Source organism: Scleropages formosus, chromosome 8 (assembly GCF_900964775.1).
Source record: "Scleropages formosus chromosome 8, fSclFor1.1, whole genome shotgun sequence".
In the NCBI taxonomy this organism is placed as follows: Eukaryota; Metazoa; Chordata; class Actinopteri; order Osteoglossiformes; family Osteoglossidae; genus Scleropages; species Scleropages formosus.
The window spans coordinates 15,253,331-15,279,256 of NC_041813.1; the positions used below are offsets into that span (position 1 = coordinate 15,253,331).

At 45.1% G+C, this 25,926-nt stretch overlaps 1 protein-coding gene across 1 annotated transcript; it reads right to left on the reverse strand.

Annotated features, from left to right (window-relative positions):
- Positions 1-13,042: 13,042 nt before the first annotated feature.
- Positions 13,043-25,844, reverse strand: LOC108935729 (heparan sulfate glucosamine 3-O-sulfotransferase 6-like). The gene is made up of 2 exons (XM_018754555.2): positions 25,291-25,844; positions 13,043-13,715 (listed from the first exon to the last, which is right to left on the reverse strand). Exons 1-2 carry the CDS (start codon positions 25,728-25,730, stop codon positions 13,097-13,099), a joined length of 1,059 nt encoding a protein of 352 aa, XP_018610071.1. The 5' UTR covers positions 25,731-25,844; the 3' UTR covers positions 13,043-13,096.
- Between the last annotated feature and the right edge of the window lie 82 nt (positions 25,845-25,926).

The window sequence follows — 25,926 nt, forward strand, 5'->3', positions numbered from 1 at the left end:
CATGCAGCAAAACAATGACCTTAAACACAAGTCAATCTACCAAAGAATGGTTAAAGCAGAAGAAAGTTAGTGTTTTGAAATGGCCAAGTCAAAGTCCTGACCCTAATCCTATAGAAATGTTGTGGAAGGACCTGAAGTGAGCAGTTCATGTGAGGAAGCCCACCAACATCCCTGACTTGTAGCTGTTCTGTAATGAGGAGTAGGCTGAGATTCTTCTAAGCTGATGTGCAGGACTCATCAACAGTTACCGGAAATGTTTAGTTGCAGTTATTACTGCACAAGGGGGTCACACCAGTTATTCAAAGCAAAGGTTTACATACTTTTGCCACACAGATATGTAACACTGGATAATTTTTCTCAAAATATAAATGAACAAATATAATGTTTTTGGCTCATTTAAATGGGTTCTCTTTATCTAGTTTTACAACTTGTGTGAAAATCTGATCATGTTTTAGGTCATATTCATGCATAAATAAAGAAAATTCTAAAGGGTTCACAAACTTTCAAGCACCACTATACATATGTGTATATATAGATATATATATAGAAACAATCTGAGTAATTCACCTGCTAAGGATTCATTTACCTTCTGGGCAATAAAACTAGCAAAGTCCCAGTTACTAAATCATTTGGCCGCATGGAAAACTTATGGACACAATTTTCCTGTAAATAATGCGAATGAGAGAAGGGGTTATATGTAAATGTAAACAACTTTCCTTCACTTGACAAAGGAATGTCTAAATACAAGTTATATGTTATCCATGCTGTTCTTACCGTTGTTCATGGCCCCCTTGCCAACTATCCTGCACTCTTCCAAGAGTGTTGAACATCTGCTCCAGGTTCGGTTACAGATCCCCCCTGGCCTCTCTCTTCTCATGTTCAATCGTGTCGCTCCTGGCCAGGTCGGGCTTGCCTTGTGTAACCGGAGTCAGCGTGAGAGAGACTTTCCCATAACTCAGGGGAACTCTGTCACTCCAACTTGTGGACTGGCCCTCCAGGAGGCTGGGGGGGCGGGGATGTGTGAGGAGCTTGAATCGTAATACTGGGATCATCAGCAACCTAACACTAACCTGCTAGAAGGGTCGCATGCGTGGGAAGTAGATTTCAGAGTTTCATCAGATAGAGGACACAAGTCTTCCTTCTGTGGATTTCCATTCTTATAGTTATTCGTGGATTAATTTTTTCAAAATATAATTTTTATATTGACTTACTTTGCAACATATTGCTGAGACTAACATAGCATATGAACATTTTTATAGGGCACCATGGTTCACTGGGTACTGTTGGTCTTTCCTAGCTCCTGGGCTCAAATCAGGCTTGCATGTTGAGTCTGCATGTTATGTTCTCCCTGTGTTTCCCTTATGTGCTCAGGTTTCCTCCCACAGTCCAGTAATGTAAATTGGTAACTCTAAATTGCCCTTTGTGTGAGTGTGTGTGTGTGTGTATCTGTGAGCAAATGAGTGTGTGTGATTGCCCTGTGATGTACCGGTGTTCCGTCCATGGTGTACCCTGCCTCATACCTTCTGGATCACCATGACTCTAACTCTGCGTTAGACAAGCAGTGATGGAGCAGACATATGGATGGATATTTTAGGTGAACGCATTAACGCTCAAATATAATGTTAATGACCACATGAAGTACCAGTAACAATTACTACTTATGCACTACGTGAAAATGTGAGATGCTGAGCTGCACACAGTACAGTTGTCACCCACAAAGCATTAACCAATGGTTGTGAAAGGGTGCCTTATTTCTGCTGCTGTAATTCTGAAATGACCAAAGAAGCACCCCATTCACATGTTTCTAACTGACTTCATCAATATGAAAATAACATAATGTGTGAGGAATATGTATCTGAGGGTAGAATGTTTGTATCTGGGAAAGTGCAGGTTTTGCAATATGGTAACCTAATATAAAATGCAATGGATCTCTTAGAGATGACAGTGAAACAAACTATACAGTTCAGCATCAAAGCTCCAGAATTTTCCTTTAAACTCCACTATATCTATTCAGTCTCTGCATGTGGCATTTTGAATGTTTAGGACATGTTATTACAGACACTGTACAGCATTTGATCATACTTAATGACCAGTCTCCACTGACTGATATGCAGTGGAATTCACCCTAGCGGACAAAACGTGCCTCTGTATTACACTGTGCCGCCACTACTGCCAGTGGCAACTGTCCATTGGACTGCCAGAATGGAATAAGTTAGCCTTAGTGTATCTGGATCTGTCTGTCCCACTGTCTACCCCAGAAAATAACAAGACACACCATACCCATGGTAACTTAATTTCTTCCAAGGAATGAAAAAATGGGGGGTGCAGTGGCGCAGTGGGTTGGACCACAGTCCTGCTCTCCGGTGGGTCTGGGGTTCGAGTCCCGCTTGGGGTGCCTTGCAACGGACTGGCGTCCCGTCCTGGGTGTGTCCCCTCCCCCTCCGGCTTTACGCCCTGTGTTACCGGGTGGGCTCCGGTTCCCCACGACCCCGTATGGGACAAGCGGTTCTGAAAGTGTGTGTGTGTGAATGAAAAAAATGACACATCCACAGAGGTACTGTGATCTACAGTCAGCTTATGATAACCTATTTTCTGTACTCAGGGCAACAGACCCAGTTCTTCATTCTTACCCCAAAACATTAAATAAAAAATAAATGAAATAAACTGAAAATCTGCAAAACAGCAAAATCCTATTTTGACACACGTCTTTTTTCACTTTTACACATGTCCCTCTTTATATTGCAACAGGGAGCCCGAGGAAGACCGTGCACTTACATCATTAGTGTGGGTCTTCAAAAACACTGTTCTGAGCCTCAGATGTGATCTGCATGACATGGTGTTGTAATTTCATGGTGTTATAACCCTGTCTGGCCATTTTTGGAAATAATTATGAAAGAAGCATTTAGAAAATTGCCTTGGAGTCTCATGGATGTTTCATTTGAACATGGTACAGTTAGGAATGGAGCCCGCGCCTGGACATGGATGAGCCTAGACCTAAGTGCAGGATCATTTATTCTACATTAAGAGATCAGGCTTATTCTCGTGTTTGGGTGAATGGTCGGTTGACCAGCAAACAAAACAGAAGTGAGGAGCTGAAGTCGTGGTCGAGGAACAAGACAAGCAGTTATAACCAGGAAGCCGTGGAGCAAGACTTGGGATAAGCACAGCAAGGTCAGTTAGAGTGCACAGAGGGGATAATTGTTTCAAGTGAGATTCCACAAGTGGGAAGTAGTCGAGTGGTGGTTTTTATAGCCAAGTGTTCCAATTGAAAGCAGGCGCTTAACTGGAGCCAGGTGCTGCTGGTTGAGGTGCGGGCATGGTTGTGACACCAGACTACTGTGACCATGCAATGAACAGGTGGTTGTTGATAATGAATGGACCTCAGATGAGCAGAGGATGGATGGATGGAAGTAGTGTTTTCTTTGAGATGTATGTCGCTTTGGATAAAAGCATCTACTAAATGAATAAATATAAATGTAAAAATGCACATTTCCTTCATTGCTAGTCACCTCTTGTGGTTAACAAGTTGTAGTTAAATTAGTCTTTTTGTAACCAGTGACTGCAAGAAATTAAAAAGCAGCACACTTCTGCAGGAACACCAAGCAGGATGTGAACATCTCCACATTCTGGTGTTTCACAAGTTTGTAATTAGAGCTGCTGAGGTAAATTACCAGTTGAGGTCCATTTTCAACAACTGGTCCAGACGAACACAGCTGTACATCATAAGCCCATCTGCATAAATGGAGAAGCTCAAAGATTACAAGGAGTCATAATTTGCAGCAGTAAAGGATAATATTATGTGCTTTTGCAAGGTTCAGTGTGTCCATAAAGTGCATATGGTACAGAGTGCTATCATAACATAATGATATATTGTTCACAATAATTAATATAATCAACATTACAGGGTGGGATTCTTCAAGAATAATTCAGTAAATATGCAGCTCTCTCGTTTCTGCATCGCTCTGCAAATGCGGAGTACACTGTGTCCTCGCAGAACCAAGGGTCAAGTTATGAATTTTTAAAGATAAAAACATTATTCCATCAATCTGTTTATGTGTAATGGAAATTTCTTCATCTGTTTCCCAAAATTATCTGCCTGGTGGAGAGTGAACGAAACCTGTGATTACATGCAAAGCCGACAAATGGCAGTAAGGAGCACCCAAAAAGAAGATTGTCACCGTAAATCAAATGACTTCCATCTCTGGTGTTCTTGATTCTTAGTGATCAATAACAAGATAAGGAACACTACATATTTGTGAGATGAACTGGTCCCCACATTTGGCACAGCCTCCTTTCTTGGCCTTTTGGCTTAAGATCAAAGTGTAGTACCGCGGTCTGTCATCGGGGGGTGTAAAAGACCACTTCCACAGCCCTTTCCTTTTTTACAGCACTTCCAACCCAACCTTGGGTTGCACCAGGAGATGAAGGCATCCCAGACATCTGTGGGGAGACTGACGACGACGACAACGGCAATTGCAATGAAGACGACGATGACCGCAGCAAGAAAAAGGACAACGACGACGGCCTCAGTGGAGAAGACGGCAGTGAGGACGGCGAGGATGATGGCGATCACTGGGGGACAGGTGAGGCCATCTTCTCCAGGGAGGCAGCATTACGTTCCTCTCCCTGAGGAGTTGCCCACCCGGAAGAGTTCCCTGCAGGAAGAAGTACTGCTGGGGAGATCTGAGCCTCTTGTCGAGGGAGCCGAAACGCCAACACTGGCTGGAAGAGGATTGCTGGTGGAGGTGGCGGTAGCAGTGAACCCAAACATTGTGGCGGAGTCGACAATGGCCAATACGACAACTGCAGGGGTGCAGGCGATGACGGCCCCACCTGCAGAACAGGCGGCCAGGCCTGAGAAGAAAAGCTCTGCTGCCCTGGGAGTATATTTGGAAGAGGAGGAGCAGTCCACCAGTGTTATTGCTCTGAGGAAGAAGCACACCACTCGCTTCATGTGGCGAAGCACAGAGGCAGCGGAAGACTTCCTTGATTGTGCTGGGTTCATCTTCAGAAAGTTGGGCATGGCCGCCGCACAAATTATCTGCATTCAAAGCAATGGACTCCAGTAGTTTATCGACATCACCGTTCTCGCTGACAAAACCTACCAGAAAATGGTAGAAATCTGTAAGAAGGAGAAGGATGGGGGGATTAAAGCAATATAAGATTGAGCACCTTTGGTGGACGGACAGAAGGATAATTACCCTCCACGTCTTCAAACCCTTTGTCCCCGCCGAGGCTGTCTGTGCTTCTCTCCAGCTCCACGCTGGCCTCCAACTGGGCCACAGGGATATCGAGGATGAGTTTAGAATATGGAACGGGCGCAGGCAGTTTCAGGCACGCCTGCGTCTCGACCCTGTGGCCCCTGACAGGCTCCATCATCCCCCAGCATATTTTAATATACAGAACAACAGGGTTTAACTCTTTTACCCCCAGCAGTCTCCCTTCTGCAGGCTCTGCCAGGGTCAGGGGTACATGACAGAAGCTTGTAAGAATATGCAATGCAGGAACTGCCTGGAGACCGGACATTTCACCAGGGATTTCAAGGGCCCCCGCCGCTGCAATATTTGAAGCAGTGAAGACCATCTGGCTCGTCTATGCCCGCAGTACAGGCCCTCTTATGCGGATGCCCTGTCAGGAACTGGGCTATCTGCGGAGGAGAGTCTTCAGGTATTAACTTTGACAGAAAAGAAAATCAACATGGTGGAGACGGTGGTGGAAATGGCGGCAGGGGCCGGCGAAGAGCTCCTGAGAGCAAGCCCTGCCCCTGCCCTGGCAGAGATCCTGAAGCGGAAAAAGGAAGATTCAACACCGAAGAAAAAGAAGAAGAAAAAGTCTGGAAGGGAGGCTGCAGCATCAGAGGGGGGCTTCTTGCCAGCCGGGTCCCCTTCGGAAGAAGGCTGAGAACGTCCCTCCTCCCAGGAGGAGATGGACACCGTGTGGGCCCTCCGGAGTTCCCCGTCGACATCTCCGAGTCGGCGGTCGTTGTACGAGGGAGGATGGGCAATGCCAAACTCGGAGGCATACCTGCCAGACGGGAACCCTAGTGGGGCAGCGGGGGGGCAATGTACTCTGGGGAGGAGGTTTTAATGGATTAAAAAAATGGCCGGTTTTGATTTTATTTTAGTGTTATTTTACTGTTTTATATCATAACAACGTACCCCTATGGCTGATTTTAAAATTTTAATCCTTAACGTCAGGGGACTTGAAAATAAAGTAAAAAGAACTGCTTTGTTTAACCGGTTTGAGTCCTATGTCTTCAATCTGTCTTTCTTGCAGGAAGTCGACCTCCGGGACTAACAGGGCTTCCACTCTACAGGCATGGGAATACTTTTTGGGGATCGAGCCTTTGAAAAGGTAAGGCCTTTTATTGTTCATGCCGGCCGGGTTTTTGGGGATGGACATCATGTGGAGAAGTCAACACATATGTATTCTGTGCGTCTATGCTCTGGTGGAGGTCAACTCCCGCATTGCTCTGTTTGATGAGCTAGTCCCTCATTGTGTGACCAACAGACATCTAATAATAGGACGAGACTTCAACATCTTTCTTGAGGACAAGGACAATGCTAGTATTAAATGTTTTGAAAGTTTTATTAGCAGTTTTAACCTTGCTGGCAGTTTTAGATAATGTAACCCCACCTATCCAGACATTACCTGGCGTAACAGCCATGTGTCATGCGGAACACAGGGGAGCCGGGACGGCTGAACCCAAGTGCAACGTTGTTCGTCTGAAGTTGAGGGAAGAGGCAAGTTCTCAGAACCAGGGACAGGCAAAGGGTTGGTTGATCGGCGAACAGGACAGGAACGAGGATCCATGGACATGGGTGGAAAACGAAGCAAGGAGTCAAAAACCGGAGATCGTGAACAGAGAATAGAGTAAGTGTGTGTTCGAAGTAACGCAAGGAAGGGCAGTTGTCCCAAATGAGATTCTGCAATGGTACGGGAGCTGAAGAGGGTCTTTATGGGATGAGCGATTACTCAGGGCCAGTTGGGAAGAACACTTAACGAAAGCAAAACGGAAAATGGGTTTGTGGAGGACAAGGTCTTTCTCCTTAATCAGGAAAACACTGGCGCTGAAGGTGGACATCCTCCCCACATTGCGCTACCTTGCGCAGGTGTACCCCTTGCCCCGCACAAATACAGAAAGGCCTTACGAAAGACGTTTTCAATCTCATCTGGGGGGACAGGTACGAGTATGTAAGGAAGGAGGTCATGTGCCTTCCGAAGGAGGAAGGAGGGAGGGATGTGCCCGACATTCCAGCTCTGATTGAGCATCCCCACGGGTACATTCTGCGTCTTTGGTCGGCCCTTCCAATGCACCAGTTGTGAAGTCCTGGTCCAACACCGGGCTGAATGCCGAGACACAGTCCGCTCATTACAGCCACGCTGTAAAGTGGAATAAGACTACAGCGGCCGGGGTCGAGGCAGAGACCCTCTTTAAGCACAGGGCCTTGTATAAGGCCATGGTCAAGAGGAGAGGAACTCGAGTTCTGCTGGGGCTTGAGAAAGGCACGTGGGCCAGGATTCAGCCAAAAGAGCTTGACCACCATCTGCAAGATTTGAACTGGCATTGTCTATAAAGTAAGTTGCCAGTCAAAGCAGTCCTGTACAGGCACAAATTAACCAGCCATCCACTCTGCCTGTGACTCCAATATGGCAAGAGTGAAACTCTCGCACATGCCTTTTGGGACTGCGGACAGGTGCGGGAGGTCTGGCGTTTGGTGACTTGCCTGTGCAGGAAGATCGATCCACAGATGATTTTGACGTGCGACAAAGTCTTGAGGGGATGGAACCCTGGCATTCAGAAGGCAGCAGCCGCCCGGACATGGCTGGTGATCAGCGTAGCCAAGTAAATGCTTTGGAACGCAAGAACCCAGCTGGCCGAGGCAGACTTGGGCATCCAGGGTGTGCATCATAAAATCCAGGCCGACCTAACGTTTAGGATGGAGAAAGATGTTACACACACACACACACAACCACTTGTCCCATACGGGGTCGCAGGGAACCGGAGCCTACCCAGTAACACAGGGCATAAGGCCGGAGGGGGGACACACCCAGGACAGGACACCAGTTCATTGCAAGGCACCCTAAGCAGGACTCGAACTCCAGACCCACCAGAGAGCAGGACCGTGGTCCAACCCACTGCGCCACCGCATTATGTTACATAATGGGATTAATTAGGAGCCAAAGAGAGGTGGAAGGGCTTCTTTTGGCTGTAACCCCACAGGTTTGTGGCACGTCGTCCATCCTTGGGTAACACACATCCTTTCTCACTTACAGAATACCGCAACCCCTATTTTTGGAGAATGTAAGTGTTGTGTTTTGTGGTGTGTTATGTGTTTTATGTTAGATGTAGGGTTTTTAATCCTTTATAGCGCATTTTATTTAATTGCGCAATTTATAATTTATAGCACTTATTGCACTTTTAAGTAGTCACTTGTAAATGACTACATGTGTGGTGTGTTTGTATTCATTTATTTATTTATTGTCATTTATTCACTTTGTGAATGGGGGGTGCGGTGGCGCAGTGGGTTGGACCGGGTCCTGCTCTCTGGTGGGCCTGGGGTTCGAGTCCTCCTTGGGGTGCCTTGCGGTGGACTGGCATCCTTCCCCTCTGGCCTTACGTCCTGTATTGCCGGGTAGACTCCGGCTCCCTGTGACCCCGTATGGGACAAGTGGTTCAGAAAGTGTGTGTGTGTGTGTATTCACCTTGTTTTGTGTTTAGTGTAGTCTAGGTTAGTTTGCTGTGTGGGTGTTTGTTTTTTATTTTTTAAATTTTTTTTAAAATCTTGTGTATGTATTTGTACCATTCTCCTATTCCATTAAAATTTTAATAGGGGAGACATTTTGTGAAAAGGGAAAGTTTTTAAGATTTATTTATGTCTTGAATAAAGACTTTAATCATCAGAAATGATGAATGGACAAATTTTTACCTGTCGAGTTGGACAGCGTGTGGAACCAGACACCTTTGGTGGGCTGGTAATCCATTCTGATCTGTGAGAAAAGAAATGGCATGGAATAGGAATTTTAGGAGACAACATATTTTCACTCATACATGCACACATATTTTCTGAACCGCTTGTCCCACACAGGGTCACAGGGAGCCGGAGCCTAACCCGGAAACTCAGGGTGTAGGGCTGGAGGGATAGGGGACACACCCAGGACGGAACGCCAGTCCATCACAAGGCACCCCAAGCAGGACTTGAACCCCAGACCCACTGGAGAGCAGGACCCGATCCAACCCACTGCGCTACTGCATCTCCCCAACACATTTTCACTTTGTCTTTATTTAATTTGAATTCATTTTAAGTTTTAATTTGAATGTAGCTTAACAATAATAAAATTAAAACTAGAAGTCTTGAAAAGTATTTTTTATTCATAACAATATCCAAGTCTTTTACAGGACCAAATCTGTGAATATTTGAGGTATGTTTGTACTAAGCTTTTATTTACTGTGAATTAGTGGTAAAAGGAGCAGCAAAAAAAACAATATAGAAACAAACTTCCAGCCCCTTTTGTGTTCACAGGCCAAGGAGGCAGTACACTTTCTCAGTATGACTTGTCAGATCATATCTCATGTACAGTGCAAAAACCATAGTAATAACAGATTTGTCTGACATTAAAACCAGAACTCATTCCGCAGATGTATTGTATCACACTGCAAAGCACTTGGCACAGGCAAAGTACCCTGGACCACATGGGCTGATCGCCCCCTTACCTCCACCCAGCAGACTTGCGAGGTGTGCATGACCTGGTGGTGCCCCAGTCCCCTCCATACCTCCACAAGGCTCCTGTTTTGCTACCATGACTACAAACACTTAACAGGCCAGCAGGGCACTGCGATTTACTGTATGTACCAATCAGAGCAGCGAAGGAGTTTGAGCAGACCCTTTCATCAACCTCTGACCAAGACAAGGGTCCTGCTCCCTGGGAACACTGTTCACAACCAGAGGGGGAAGCTCTACGGACAGGATCCGGGCACCGTTTATGTGGCATTGTGCAATAAACAACCCCCACCCCTCCCAACATTCCTCTTTGCATTTCAATAAGGCTTGAGCTGAATGGAGGCCCTGAGCTTATACACAGGAGCTCCATCTCAGCTTCCAGGCCTCTTGTTGGTGCATACAAAAGCCCACTTTGCTCAGAAGGCTCTCAAAGGCCCACTTCAGCCAAAAGGGAATTGACTTGAATGCTCTTCTTAGGAAGAAAAACAACCAGGAAAATCAGCACAAAACAAGCACCCCGACCCCATCGCTTTTCTTTCCCCCTCATTGAACCCGTGTCCTCCTTGTGCTCGTTCTCCTCTTCGTCACCGACGAAAACCCCCTCTCTCCATCTTGAACCGGCTCTGCTTTCTTTGCAAATTCTATCCAGTCCATCCACATAGCAACGTAAATGCTGCATCTCAACAGGCTGCTCTTGGGGCTGCTGTCCAGGCTCTGTAACCATTTAATGAAGTGCTGCGAGATGTTCCAACTTCCCTGGCACACGCTCTCGGCAACGCCACCACGGTGTTGTGTTGCTGCCCCCCGAGAAATGGTGGCATGAGACAAATTTCTGCAAACACTGGTTGTTACCTGCAGGTGCTACTGCTAGGAAAAAAAATATGCGCCCAAAGCATGGATGGAAGCCTCTCTCAGAGAGGGAATTAAATTCACAGTGATTCATTTAGCTGATGCTTTTCCCCAGAACAACTCCCCATATTAAGCTATTTACACTGATTCACTCATTTACACAGCAGGGTAATTTTAATTGTATCAGTGCAGAGATCCTTACTCCAAGGTACTACAGCAAGAGATGGAATTCAGACCTGGGACCTTTAAATCCAAGCCAGCAACTATGACCACTGCACCACCTGCTGCCCTCTACACACTAGACACACATTCACACACATTTAGACATGGAGAGAAAGCTGACATCAGCATCCTCTTAAATTGTGGGTAGGATCTGCAGATTCCTTGCATTCTGAAGATAATCAGTGCCCAATAAGTGTCTTTGGTCAGCAGTTTATAGCAGCACTGCAGAGGGATGGGCAGAGGTCATGGCCCGCCATCCCAAGTGACCCCCACGAATAGAGGGTTAACACATTAGAGAGACTGCCCTCAATTCTGACAATTTCCAGCACAGGCAAGGAATTTCACCCCGCCACCACTTCCTGTGGCCCCCATATCCTGCTACACATCCAGGGGCCATTTCTTATTGTTCTCTAAGACCTTATTTACCTATTATTCCCAATGTCACCGTTACTCTATGATACTATGATGTTGCAAGTGATAAGTTTCTTAGTTTCCTTTGCTGAGAAAAAGGTGGATAATGTGCCACTGAGCTGAATTTATTCTGTAAACCTATGGAAAACTCCAGAAGACCACTTCCCAAGGTACTGTACCCATTTGATTGAGGCCTCTTCCACAACCAAAATGATACATGAAAACAGTGCCACCCAACAAAAGACTTTAATCTATTGAACATTTGTAATATTTTAGAAAAAATTTGGAAAAACATATAAAATCCTGTAAACCTATATATACCTTTATTTAAATATGTTCATGTTGCATTCTGTACCAGTGTAAAAAGTATGTTTAAATTCTTAATTTTAGAAAAGAAATTGATACAGAACCTGGGGAGCATTTTTGTTTGTATAAAGGTATATATAAGTTGAGAGAATTTTATTTATAAATATATAGAATTCAGGGGCATGGTGGTGCAGTGGGTTTGGCCAGGTCCTGCTCTCTGGTGGCTCTGAGGTTCAAGTCCTGCTTGCAGTACCTTGCAGCAGACTGGAATCCCATCCTGGGTGTGTCCTCTCTCCCTCCAGCCTTGCACCCTGTGTTCCCAGGTTAGGCTCAGGTTAGTCGCAACCGCGCTTGGGACAAACGGTTTCAGGCAGTGTGTGTGTGTATGGAATTCATATAAAATCCTATAAACATATTTATATGTTCACATAAATTTAAAAAAAATTGCTTGCTGGGTACTATATTAGTGTAAAAAGTATCTTTAAATTCCTAACATTTGAAAAGCAATTTCACTTTGACATGGGGGTACAGTAAGAGGTTTTTCCATGTTTATTGAATAGGGACAAATATAAGTAGATACTTTTACAGTATGGCTTAGTGTTACTGTAGGAAAGACAGTGACATAAAAAAATGATACACATTCTTGAATCTAGATACAATCCAAGAAAATGAAAACCCCGTTCTGTACATCGCAGTCTGATCCCGACTGTACAGTGTGACACTGAGAAATTACTGCAGCCTACACCCAGGAACAAAATAAATAACACACACACACACACACACACACACACACACACACACACATAAACTGTTGCACAGTGTTAAGTGCACTGCAATTTCTCCCAGGCAATTTTGCAGACAGGAGCAGGGTAGCATGTGAACGCTCTAGTCTGTGTATTGCATATGAATGGCAATGCTGTGCAAGGGTGAAGCGCTTGTGCTTTAATACTGCCAGATCATGACAGCTGTACAGTAACAACTGCACCGCTAAACCTGAGATGATCGTAGCAGAACACTGCTGGAGTGCATCATCCGCACAACTTTAAATTCAGTTCTTCTTTGGCATTGGGTCTTTAGCCTGCAGAAAATGAATACAGAGGCTGTGTCTTTTTTCCCCCAATACATAATGATTGCATCCTCTTCTGCAACAAATCAGAGAGAATAATAAAAATCCCCAGATGAATAGTTCCAATTCCTAAATATAAAGGAGGCATATCCCATTTCAGAAAGAGCATTTTTAACAGATGGGTGATGAACAATGGGGGGGGGGGGCACAGCAGGTTTGTCTGGTGCCCACTGTGTGGTGGGTCTGGGGTTTGAGCCCTGTTGGGCGTGCCTTACAATGGACTGGTGTCCTGTCCTGGGTGTGCCCCCCCCTTGAGCTTGTGCCCTGTGTTGCTAGGTAAGGCTCTGGCTCGCTGTGACCCCGCATGGGACAAGTAGTTGTTGATGATGAACAATGAAATGTGTTTTTCCCCCATTGTACGGCAGTGCAATAGCCACTTCTGGTCTATGTCCTTCTGCGGGGTGTAGCTGCTTTCTTCCAAAGTACAGGGAAGTGGAGGAGTTCCAGTGAAGTAAAGGGCTCAGTCCCAGCCAAAATTTTGACCACTCATTTGGTAGAACTTGAGATTGAAGGGCCTGTAGAAGTCCCTGAGCCGCTGCAGTACCCTCTGGGGGATGGGAGGGTGTGGGCGACCCTTAGACTGCCCCAAGCAGCGTGGCCGGCTGCTTCCCTCTGGCTTCTTGAGGCAGGGGAAACCCTTGGTCTGGTTGAAGTAGAAGTGTTTGTCTGTGATGATGCGCTTGAGGCCCAAGAAATCCTGCACGCGGCCAACCTCCCCAGCCGGGTCGCTCACCAGCCGCTCACCACTGACAAACAGGAAGCGGGACAGAGGGAAGTACCGCAGCCAGTTCTTGAGGTGCTTGGCATAGATGCCAATGCGCACGGCACCCCAGGATGTGTCCACGAGCTCAAGGCTGGAGTTTTTCAAGGCCAGGTCCTGGAAGGAGGGCAGGCCCGGGTTCTTGGACTTTGTCTGTGTATAGTCAGATATTGCCCGAGTGACAGGGTCTCGCACCACCACTATCAGCTTAGTGTGACCACCCATAGCAGCGATGCGGCGTGGAGCCTCACGGGTCACAAAGTAACTTGGAGTCTTCTCCATAGTGATCTGGCCCTCCAGTGTTCGAGGCATTAGGCTCCTGGCACAGAAGAGATAACAGACAGAGAAGGAACGGTCAGGAAGTCAACTAACAGGGTTAAACACTTTCTGACAAATCACGGCAAATGGGGTCTAATAAATGATTTAAGGCTTCACTCATTACCACTACCCATTATTTCTGTTAACATTTTATTAAAAATAAGGTAAAACACATTAACACACACTGGCTGAAGCCGCTTGTCCTGAGCAGGGTCGCGGCAAACCAGAGCCTAACCCAGCAACACAGGGCACAAGGCTGAAGGGACACACCCCAGGACGGGACGCCAGTCCATTGCAAGGCACCCCAAGCGAGACTCGAACCCCAGACCCACCAGAGAGCAGGCACAGGCCAAGCCTGCTGCACCACCGCACCCCTCATTACTTTAACACTCATATCCAAAAAACAGAATTTCTTAACACCTAGCAATTTGAACTAGGATTGTGGTCATATTGCCTCCTCTATTATAGGCCAACAAGAAAAGAACATGTGAGTAGCAGTAATCTGGACATTTTGTAGACATTTTGCAGATAGTATATAATTTTCAAGTTCCTTAAGCAGTAAAATCTTGGACCTTGAAGTTCTTGTGTATCCAGATACATAAAGTCATTATTGTGGAGTACAAAGAACGTTTCTTAAAGTTTCCCAGATTTTTTTCATTAAAACATTTTTAAGTGAAATGAAAGTCATGTTATTAAACAAGTTGTGGTGGCATTCATGTGAGATGGGGGGGGATCTGCCAAATTAAAAACACAAACCCACAAACCAACCCACTTCACAGTGGCTTCCTGAGGTCATCCTCCCACAGTTTTGTGCAGATGACCCCCTTCATGAGCCCCGGTGACCCCAATCCCCAACCTCCACAGCTAGACTCTGAGGGCCCCACCACATAACAGAAATGTGTACCAAAAGCAAGATCACAGAAGCAGAGACCCTGTACAGCACTGATCCTGGAATCTCAAAGTCACTGAAAGCATCTCTGGTGTCAGAAGGTGGTCTGAGGTTTCCAGATTCAGATGATACGACTGTTTTCATTCCATTCTTTGCTTGTGGAATTGTCTGTTCCCAGAAGCATCTGTTCTTTTATCTTGACTGTACACATCCCTGCTGTCCAGATAGCATTTGACTGAACATAACACTTCATGTCACATTGTGAAATTCTGTTCTTCTGCGAAAGCCCTCATTCGAGGTGCAGGACCCATAATTCTTTGTCATGAGCTTCCGCAATTCTTTATGCCATTAATCTCAGCCCAACAGGAAGTTAGGATTCAAGGTGTTTCCTGTTCCGTAGGCTGAGCTCAATTCAAAGGCCCCAGGGGAGAACAGGTGTTCTGGAGTCACCTCGCACACAATTCAGAGTAACATTATCCACATCAAACTTCAGATCTGTGTCCTTCAATAATGTATATAATAATCAATAGTAATAATCAAAGGAGACTCTGAACATGTTCACTTTTCATGTCCCCCTATAAGTAGCTGGTGATGTCTTTCGCAAGGATTGTTTTACTTACATCAAATGGGACGATGCATAAGAACACAAAGGAGTAGCAGAAATCTGAAAGTCAGGTAAGTGAATAGTTGATTCCATGGACATGTTCATCTGGCCACAATCCTGTTGACTTAACCACATTCTTTCGAGAACACAGTGGACAGATAAAAGGAGGAGGCCCTGGGGTGGCTGGGGTTCTCTGTGTTCTCACTGTATCAGATGCCCTGCCGTTCCCCAGGAAGGAGAACAGAAACAAAGGTCCTGCACACCCCCCTGCCTGTGGGGGCTTAAACCGATGACACCAGCTGGCAGTGAGAGACCATTAACTCCTCACGTGCCCCACTGTCGGGCCACATCAAACTCCTCTATTGCAATCCTATCTCCCCAAACCAGACATTCTTATGAATACCTGATGACACTTTGTGTATTCCTGAAGGTTCACCACCGAAGGGTCACCTGGATAATAAAAGTCTCCTAGTCCTTTTAATCAAGCACCATTGAGGACTTCACCTTAGCCCACCGTACCATGTCTGCACTTGATGCTTAGCAGTTCCTTGCAAAGCATTCTGTATAATGGAAGACCCTGCATGTCAATGCTACTGTCTTCAGTTCGGTAGCTCCGACTTGCAATTACCAAATAGTCTGGATAATTTGGATAATACAGAAGCTAAAGAATGAGGTCATGCAAGGAAGAGACAGTCATTCATCCGTGGAAAGTAGACAAAGGAGGACAGCTTCCCTGACAAAGCTCACAAATAGTCTGCAGTCAACCTACCGGGGAAGAGCGTCACTCAGACTGATCTAAGGGCTGCTGCTCTGGCAGATGATTATCACTTCCATTCTTTTATTCTTGAGTCTCAACCTATTTTTGAATACTACTGCAGAGGACTGGCTTCTCTTAAAAAAATTAAAAATGTGACATTTTATGACAAAGTAGTGATAATACAGCCTGCACTAACTATACTTCCTCAAAATTAATCAGTACTCTCTGTGCTTTGGCCCTGATAATGCAAGTCAATACATTTGTCTCCCAGGGAGAAGCATATCTGAAGCTTGGTGACCCCACCACCTTCGCATCACCTTTCCCAGGGCCCTGGTGCAACTTGCTCACCTGGGATTAACTGAGTCCACTGCGTCTATGAATAGTTAATGAGATGAGGCTCTCTTCACTCCCGCTCTGGCCACGCAGGTCCTTACTCATTACATCCCTCGTTACGGTAGAAGCAATTTCACTCCCACTAAGATGTTTTCTCCTGTGCCATTATCGCTCTGAATTATTCATGGGTCCATGGAGGAACACCATTGTACAAAGTTCCCAGATGGAATGCTTACATATGCTGCAAGTGCTTGCAGCTACACATTACCTAATTTAGCTGCATCACTCACAGGTATACCAAGCAACCAAAGTGAGACTAAGAGGGGGGATGCAGCAGTGCATGCTGGGAGTTCCATTCTTGGGTATGTTATAGGAAGCCCAGATGCAAGCAGGTGGCACAGATTGCAAATAACTCAGTAGGCCCTTCCGATAGGAGGAGCAGCAAACCCCCTTAACTCCCACTGACACAGACACGGAGTTACCAGAATTACAGGATAAGGACACATCTGGCATTAATGAAGCTCTGTAAATAAAAAGCAGCTTTTTTGAGACTGGATGATTCAGAGCACCACAGAGATCACTTGGGATCACTATTAACTAGTAGTACCCAGTTCATCAATACTAAAAAGACTTTGGTTGTTGAATACACACACTGAAAAACATTAAACAAGGCTAAACATCACATTTTTCCCCTTCCATTCAACAGCAGGGCGAGAGACCCATGCCTCTGCTATCCTGACAGAAAACTTTAAATTGGTGGTATTACTATGTTTTTGCAACATGACATGTGTTACAAATGAATACTTTAGAGAATCTGGTGAGAAGCAAGCTTCTCATTACTGAAAGCCAGATGAACTTTGAAATGTTTGAGAGTTGTAATTAAATGATGGCTGGGCAATCGCCCAGTTAAGAGGAGATCTTCTATGGAGGAGCAGAGTTATGTCAAAGCATCAAACAATACCCTGGAGACCTCATATGTATCTCCAACTACTCTCATAATGCACTATACACACAAACAGTTTATCAAACATTTGCTATTCAGCATGACGTTCAAAAAAACCACTAAATGCTAAACAACTCATTTTTAATTAGCAAAAAAAAACCCTTTTTTGGTTGAAATTCAGCTGTAATAAGTCACATGGCCTGTAAGACATTCATTAAAAACTAGTCAGAGCAGATAGTCTGTGCTGATGAAGTAACCTCAAGCCATGGTGATGATTTTTGACCTACAGACTACTTTCAGGTTAGAGGACTGCTCAACAGCAATTAACCTATTTGTCTTCCCCTCCCAGGAGGGAAGTTTCTGTAATTTCTCATTTTAAAGTGCTGGGGCTCATCAGAGAAAATCACAGGGATAAAGATCTTGGCCTCAACAAGGAGAAAGAGCGAAGAGGGCTGAGTGCCTGGAGGAAGGAACAAGAGAAGCACCGCATAAAGAATCTCATGTCTATTTGATTGATGCAGATATCCAGCATATCCCACACTGTTGGGCTGCCAGGGAGAAAAATCTGCATGTTTTTTTTCTGGCTTGCTAGGTACCTTTTCCCTCATTCATCAATAAAAATCAGATGGAGGGGGAGGCCAGTGGTGAGACCACTAGAGACTTCATCGCCCTCAAGTCACATTTTATGTGCCCTGCCCACAAAATGTCATGTTTGTTTCTAATCTCTTTCTTCTCCCAACATGTTCATTTCCTATGACTAATTTCTGTTGACTCTCATCCTTTCAATATTTTACATCTGCAAAAGATTTATAACTAAGTGCAACAGCTTATTGAGTTTTGGTTCAATATGTTGAGGATCTGGTTGAATTTTGGAAGACTAGCTGACCAGTGCTTGTCCCAGCAAGTTTGCTGTAGGACATATTGGGGTCAGGTGAAGGGCAGAGAGATGACACTGAGAAGGACAGCTAATCCCAGCAACAGAGGCTGAGAAGACTCTAAACTGTAAGGCTCAATGATGCTGAGACTTGAGAACCATGGAAAAAAGACTCTGGCAGTCATCTGGTGAGAAACATCAGGAAAAGTTTAAGGCTATGAGATCAAAAAGTATAAATATTGCTTTTCTTGATTTTTTTTTTCTTTCTGAAATTGCATTTCAAATATATTCACAAAGTACTGGAATGATTATTTTGGGATTATTGTAAAAATGGCTTTATATTCCCAAAAACATAATCATTATTTTTTAAAATTCTACATATTTCCTGAGCTCTTTGAATTGAATTTCCTTGACTTGTATGCATGTGTGTTTGCATGTCTATTTGATTGTGAAGTTGTGTGCGATATGGGTTGTTTTCTTCTATTAAATATTCTCATGTTTCTGAAATGATAGTCTGGTATCTGAGGCAAAACATTCAGCCGTGCTTCATCTTCATCTTTTTCAACACCGGGATCAGTCCAGCTAGCAGTGTGCACGCACGTGGTAACACTGCTGTTGGGGGCCCATGGAATTTTATAAGAACATGTGTAAAGCAAAGCGAAAAATGTCTGATCCTGATTAATTTCAAAGTAAAAACTAACATAGCTGACATTTTAATGGTTTGCAGTGTAGTACGGTTTCCTCAGCTTTTTTTTTTCTCCATGTTATTCTCCATAAATTTTAATAACTGAAATTAAAATCCCATCCTGGGTGTATCCCCTCCCCCTCCGGCCTTGCGCCCTCTGTTGCCGGGTTAGGCTCCGACTTGCCGCAACCCCGCTTGGGACGAGCAGTTTCAGACAGTGTGTGTGTGTGTGTGTGTGTGTGTGTGTGTGTGTGTGTGTGTGTGTGTGTGTGTGTGTGTGAAATCAAAATAACACAATGTGTGCTATTGCTGTAGATGACCTGCACTACCAAGGCATTCTTCAAAGTCAGTGGAAGAAGTTAATCTGAAATCTTTCTCTGTCTCTTCCGATACTTAAACTAAATTATATTTGCTGTGTTTCTGTTGAATTCTTTTCTAATGGCCATTTGCAAATCCCATATGGACACAATAAACATTACTCAGGGGATATTTTGCTGTCTTTTGTTTTTTTTTGTTTGTTTTTGTACTGAAAATGTTGATAATGAAAAGCAATCACACACAAAATATGTGCAACTGCTTGTCCTGAATGGGGTTACAGCAAACCCGAACCTAATCTAGCAACATGGGGGGCAGAGGTGGAGGGGATACACCCCAGATGGAGTGTCAGCCCGCCACAAGGCACCCAAGCAGGACTTGAAGCCCAGCCCCGCCACACAGAAGGCCCCAGCCAAACCTGCTGTGCCACCATACCCCACAAAAGCACTCGGCCTTCAAATAATAAAACAAATGGGCCAATTATAGAGCCATCAGCAATTGGAGCCCCAGCTGTCAGCACTTCGACTTACCGATAACAGAGCAGCATGAGCAAATGCTTAAGATGACTACTGTACCATTAAAAGCTGAAGTTTTCCTTCTACAACGTCTGCATGGTTCTTCACATAATGAGAAAAGCCCTATTCTATGATATTTTGAACCCAATTAAGAACAAAGAAAATAATTAAACCTTGCTCCCAATGAGAAGAACATCATTGTAACCCCTGACCTTCAGTTCCATGATGTCAGACTGATAGCAGACAAAGAGGTCATATATGTTCTTATATATTCTTATGCCTTTCTACTGAGGCATGCAGCACCGAGCATATAGAGCTGCTACCTATGTCCCACAGTTCCTGAGCACTGGAATCCAGAGGTGAGTCACTTTCTCAGCACTCAAAGACCTTGGGTCAAACAACTGAGATAGCTTCTGCAAAGCTGCTGAGAAGCATTGCATCAGGAAATTGTATCTACATGGCTTCAACTGCCTATAGACCAAGGCTACATAATATAGTCACTGAGTTTACTATTGGCCTTTGACCCGTAAATCTAAAGAAAGCAGAATGGCTTTTGTTTTCATCTTGCAAAAACAAGTCTCTCCCGTGATTTAAGTGAAAGAATCCATCTATGATCTAAGACAGAAGAGACATTTTGAAATTCCCAACAGTACCTCTGTCTCTCATTACAAACACAGTAATAACTAGGTCCTAAGTGAACCGTTATTAACCACTCATCACTGAACATATCAGACGACAGCTATAGTACTGTAACCAGGAAGCTCAGAAATGTCAGTTTTGTCACATCCACAAAGAATAAATCCTTCCTTTCAATTATCACGTGCAAATAGTGAAGAGAACTCTGAAGCTTTGACCTTTGCAAACAACTAGTCATGGGAGATGTTCTGGACCACCTTTGACCCAGCTAAAGAAGCCAAAGTACCCCACACTCTCCAGGATCCAAACAGTGACACGTAGCCCATTTAATACTGCCTTCTGTAATCATGTGATTGCTATTATTCTTAACTCTTCTTCAAATCTCAAACTTTCAACTTCCAATGGTAACTTCCACATCACAACTTCTACAAAGGACACATTTTTTCTTCCTCTGCTAGCACTTATTTTTACAGGTCCACTGCTGCATTTCATAAAATCTTTAAAGAACATTTTCATTATCACTCCTCTGAATTCACTACTAACAAAGTCCAGCACTAGCAATGTGGGCTGCTAAATTTTAACCATTAGCTTTCTATCTATGTTTAGTTGTCCATTTTTATTGTTAAAAAATTGTTGATTAAATTTGAAAACAAGTTCCTCCACCTCTAGCTGGTGGTGGCCTCACACATGAAACATGAGCTCTGATGTGGTGCAATGAGTTCCCTCGCTCAGAGCTCCTGAATCCCTTTCAATATTGAAGAATGGTCTCCAAAGAAGATCTCTTTCATGATCCATTTCTCTCCTGATCTCCTACCTACTCCACAATCTTCCATCATACCATCTGTAACAATCACCATTGCATTTTCAATCAGTTCCATGTGGAGATACTCATGTAATGTGCACAAACGAAAACTACGGTACTGGACAAACTATGATTTGACAGTTGAATGTCTGTTTCTAAAGATTCCATCGGTTGTGAATGCATTTTTGTTTACTCTGAGTTAATCATCACTTTGGGAAAAGGTTCCTGCTAAATAAATAAGTGCATATGGTATTGTATTAATCTGTGTCTAGTTATAGCTCTTGACTCTACTAGCTGGCTATACATTATTTATTTAAAAACATGCAATTACACATATTATCCAGACCCCTGGTCAACCTCTACCTCTGTTCCCAATTCATCTGTCAAAGTAAAAAAACTTCAGCCTTTAAGTTGATACAGTGCCAGTGAAACATCAAAACCACTTATATGAAAGGTTCATTTCAGCTCTAGACAGTTGCTTCTCTGCATCTGCTCTTATCACTATTGGATCAGGGCGACAGGTATGTGGTGTCAGTCTATATGGGGGAGGGCCCGACATAGGCAAGACAACACAAACTCTTCAGCATCACTGTTGGTATAGTTTTGAAAAAAAATGTGCGTGACGTAGGGTACTCTGAGAGCCAGGTCTGCCACAGGCATTTCAGTGTGAGAACTTAATTCCTGCTCCTCGTGTGGCAGCAGAGGAGAGGGGGTGGAAGAGCCAACAGGGGTGGACTAAAATTATCGGTGGCAAAACGTTTCCATGTGTTCTCGTGTTTTAAATTGGTTGGTGCTAAAAAGAAGAAGAAGAAAAAAAGGACATAAAAGGATTAAATTACAGTTGTGAATTTTGATGATGTTTGCGGTCTCTTCCTCTTTCTCTCTTTTCCGTTGCATATGGGCAAAGGGTGCTCTCTCTGAAAGGAAAGGGCTCTCCGGCCCGAGCCTTCAAGTCATCTGCGCACAATCTGAAATCCCTGCTCCACAATGCTCAACAGCAGAGAGGCAACAAATAAGGTCCCAGGGTCACTTATTTTCATTACCATGTGTCACTTAAACAAGACTGATAGTTCCGGTTTGGAAGCTTCCTTTTACACAAAACACATTTTCTGTTTCATTTAATCCTGTTCAACATTTACATTTATTTATACAGCTGAAGCAGGGGGTGTGGTGGTACAGTGGTGCAGTGGGTTGGACCAGGGTCCTGCTCTCCGGTGCGTCGGGGGTTTGAGCCCTGCTTGGGGTGCCTTGTGACAGACTGGCGTCCCGTCCTGGGTATGTCCCCTCCCCTTACGGCCTGAGTTGCAGGGTTAGGCTCTGGCTCCCCACAACCCCGTATGGGACAAGCGGTTCAGAAAGTGTGTGTGTGTGTGTATAGCCGAAGCTTTTCTACAAAGCTAGTTTTAATGATTTACTCATTTATACAGTTCGGTCATTTTCACTGGATAGAGGTATGTACCTTGATCAAAGATATTACAGCAGAAGGTGGGATTTGAACCTGGGTCCTTAAAGTGCCAGTGGCAGCTGTAACCACTAACTGTCATTGTTTATCAACCATACCAGAATGACATTACTTCCTCACTGCTTACTTTCAGTTAGGCACAACAGGCTCTCAAACCACAGCGTGGTCCACCTGGGTAAGAACAGCTATTGCTGCCACAAATCTGGAGGTTTAACTTCCACTTGGCGCACCACCATGTACCCCGTCACCACATTGCTTAACATTAAACTCCTCCTGCACACATCCTGCTGTCCAGGTGGTGCTGTGTATGCTGCTTGGGACAAAAGTGCTAATAAATGATGTGGTAATAAGATTTATAAACTCAGTAAATGAAACATGTAGATCTTTACATCGCCATCCAACAGGGGTCTAATAGCATCCCCACTCCTCTGTTCTAGTGAGTGGCCTTTGACCAGGTCAATTACTACTCCAGGGTCAGTTTGGGTCCCTTATTCATTTGGCAAAGCTGTGTCAACCATTGCAGCAGGACCTCTGCACTCACTGGCACTTCGGAGAGAGAAGCTCTGAGTCAAAGGGGGTTTCAGAAGTGTCCCAGTGAAAGCCCAGCTGGTGACACAGAGCAGTTATCTGTCTGCTCGAGTGACATTCGCAAAGAGACATGTCAAAGAGCTGCTGCAAGTTAATACTTATCTCTTGTCTGTGCAGAAATGATTAATTTCAGATTGATAACCGTAATGAATCCTCCTGCTTCTCTTCATCCCAAGGGGGAGGGTAGGATTTAAATAAGGGAATAGCAGAGCTCACATAAAAAAGGTTGACATGTAAAGAAGAATGCTGTTAAATCATTTGGATTAAATACCCTAAAGCTAGGAACTTTCTAATTATAAAGAAACTGATAGGAGATAAATGAACTGACTAACCCCATAAAACAAAGTTCCAAAAAAATTAACCCCACCATTCTACTACTCCCATGTGCGGTGTAGGCATACGCATACAGTGCAATTAATGCACCTAATGTAAGCACTGTCTGAGCTCTTTTAGTACTGCATCCAAAATTATGCTTTGAGTATAATGCTCACAGGAGCCGGAGCAGAAGAAGAGACCTGCATATGGCATAAAGCTGAGCCCTCTCACAAATAGCTGTCAACCGAAAGACGGGTACTTGATAACGTTCCCCCAAGAGGGTATTTTTCAGTAGCTCTATGTGTGAACACCTCATGTTTTCAGAGCCACGGTATACCTTCCTGCCAAAAAATCCAATCTGGGTCCCAGTACTTTGTTTTTGAAAATATTTTACTCTGAGGACCACTGAAGTTACAGGGGTCCCTGGCACTGGGCTCCTAGAAACTTGTTGATTAAAGTCACAGTGACTCTCCTATGGTGGTGTGGTGGCCGATCAGGTTTGGGCAGGCCTTGCTCTCTAGCAGGTCTGGGGTTTGAGTCCTGCTTGGGGTGCCTTGGGAGGGACCGGCATCCCATCCTAGGTGTGTCCCCTCCCCCTCCAGCCTTATGCCTTATGTTGCCAGGTTTGGCTCCGGCTCGCCGTGACCCCTCTTGTGACAAGCGGCTTCAGCTAATGTGTGTGTGTGTGTGACTCTCCTACACATTTTCTGCCATTACTGTGAGGTGTTCCTGTTCCTTAACTAAATTACAATAAGGTTAAAAACATGGTAATATACTCACATATTACCTACATCATGGCAAAGCACACTAAAAGGGCTTTTTTAGAGAAGGCACCCTATGAAATCCCCTTTTTCTTAGCCTTGCTATTTCCTGTAGATTTAAGGCATATTATTATGACATTATTTTTACCATTTTCATCATTTTTTCCCATTAAGTACCAGGGCTTGGTAATAATAATAATAATAATAATAATAATAATAATAATGTTTATTGTAACAGTAAAGTTAAATGATAATTTAAAGAATTTTATTCTAACCGTAACGTTAGTTTAATAATAATTTAAACAAGTTTATTCTAACAGTCATTATTCTAACAGTGAAATAAGCTAAATTCGTGTCTTGTACAATTTTAGACAAGCCTACTTTTATTATGATTTACGGACTTGTAAAAGTCCCAGAACGAAAAAAACAAACAGCTGACATGCGCTGATACATGAACATTAGTACCGTACTTTGTTCAACTGGGTGTGCTAGATTCTCACACACACACACACACACACACACACACACCGTCTGAGCCGCTTGGCTTGTCCCATACGGGGGTCGCGGGGAGCCGGAGCCTAGCCCCGTAACACAGGGCTTAAGGCTGGAGGGGGAGGGGACACACACAGGACGGGACGCCAGTCCATCACAGGGCACCCCAAGCGGGACTCGAACCCCAGACCCACCGGAGAGCAGGACCCACTCCAACCCACTGCGCCACTGCGCCCCCCCGTGCGCGATTCGTTTATCGTAAATAATAAAGTAGACTAACTATTAATTTCATAGAGAACAAAGAATTTCGAGGACTTGACCAGGTGCAAAACGAAGAAGTTTCCGCAGAGAAGCTCTTGGCTCCCGATTTGAAATATTTGACAACATCTTCATTACCGCTCCTTCATCGTAAAATTATAGATCACGTTTTGACACTGTGCGCATCGCATTGCCCGCAGCACTACTTCCATGAAACGTTTAACCGGCACGGGATGCGAACGCTGCTGCGCGCGGGTCCCAGTTCCCGGTATCGCAGCGACAGCGCTTACACGCCACGCCACGACACGCCACGACACGCCCCCGGCGAAGGAGCGCGCCGCTCCCACCTGTACCACCGCAGCCCGCGATCATAGAAGCGGTCGAAGAAGTGCGGCTCCGACCCCACAGCCCTCACGTCGGGGTGCACGCGGAGAAACTCCAGCAAGGCTCGGGTCCCGCCTTTCTTCACCCCGATGATGATCGCCTGGGGCAGTTTTTTGCTGCCCTGCAGTGACTCCTGCACACCGAGCTGGTCCGCGGTGTACGCGGCTCGCGCGCTCCGGAGCGGCTCGCTCAAGTTCGCGCGCCTCCCCGGGACGCTGGGGTCTGCTGTCGGGTCACCGACGCTGTCAGGTTCCAGCACGGACCTGGACAAGGAGTCGCAGTACGCGGTGAGGCAGTAGAACACGTAGGTGAAGATGAGGAGCATGGTGAAGAAGGCGGACGCGCGGGACTGCGCCTTCAGGGGTCCGAGGCTGCGCGCGCTCCTCCAGTTGCCGCATCCCATGAGTCAACGAGCGCAGAGCGAAGTCCGGCTCACGCGCTGGAGCATCCTGTCCCGAAAGCTGGGCACCTTCTGACATGAGAGGAGATGTGCGGCGAAGTCGGGAGAAGACGGGGTGTCCCGTTTGCGTCCTGATCCATCCCAGTTCGTGGGTCTCAAACCAACTCGAAGTGCCTTGCACATGTTACGACCCCAGCTT

Bases quoted from the DNA above. Each gene is read 5' to 3' on its own strand.
- LOC108935729 (XM_018754555.2), bottom strand. From the start codon at position 25,730: ATGGGATGCGGCAACTGGAGGAGCGCGCGCAGCCTCGGACCCCTGAAG. The intron at 13,716-25,290 runs GTGGGAGCGGCG...CTTCTGTGCCAG, and splicing joins CGCGGGCTGCGGTGGTACAG to GAGCCTAATGCCTCGAACAC.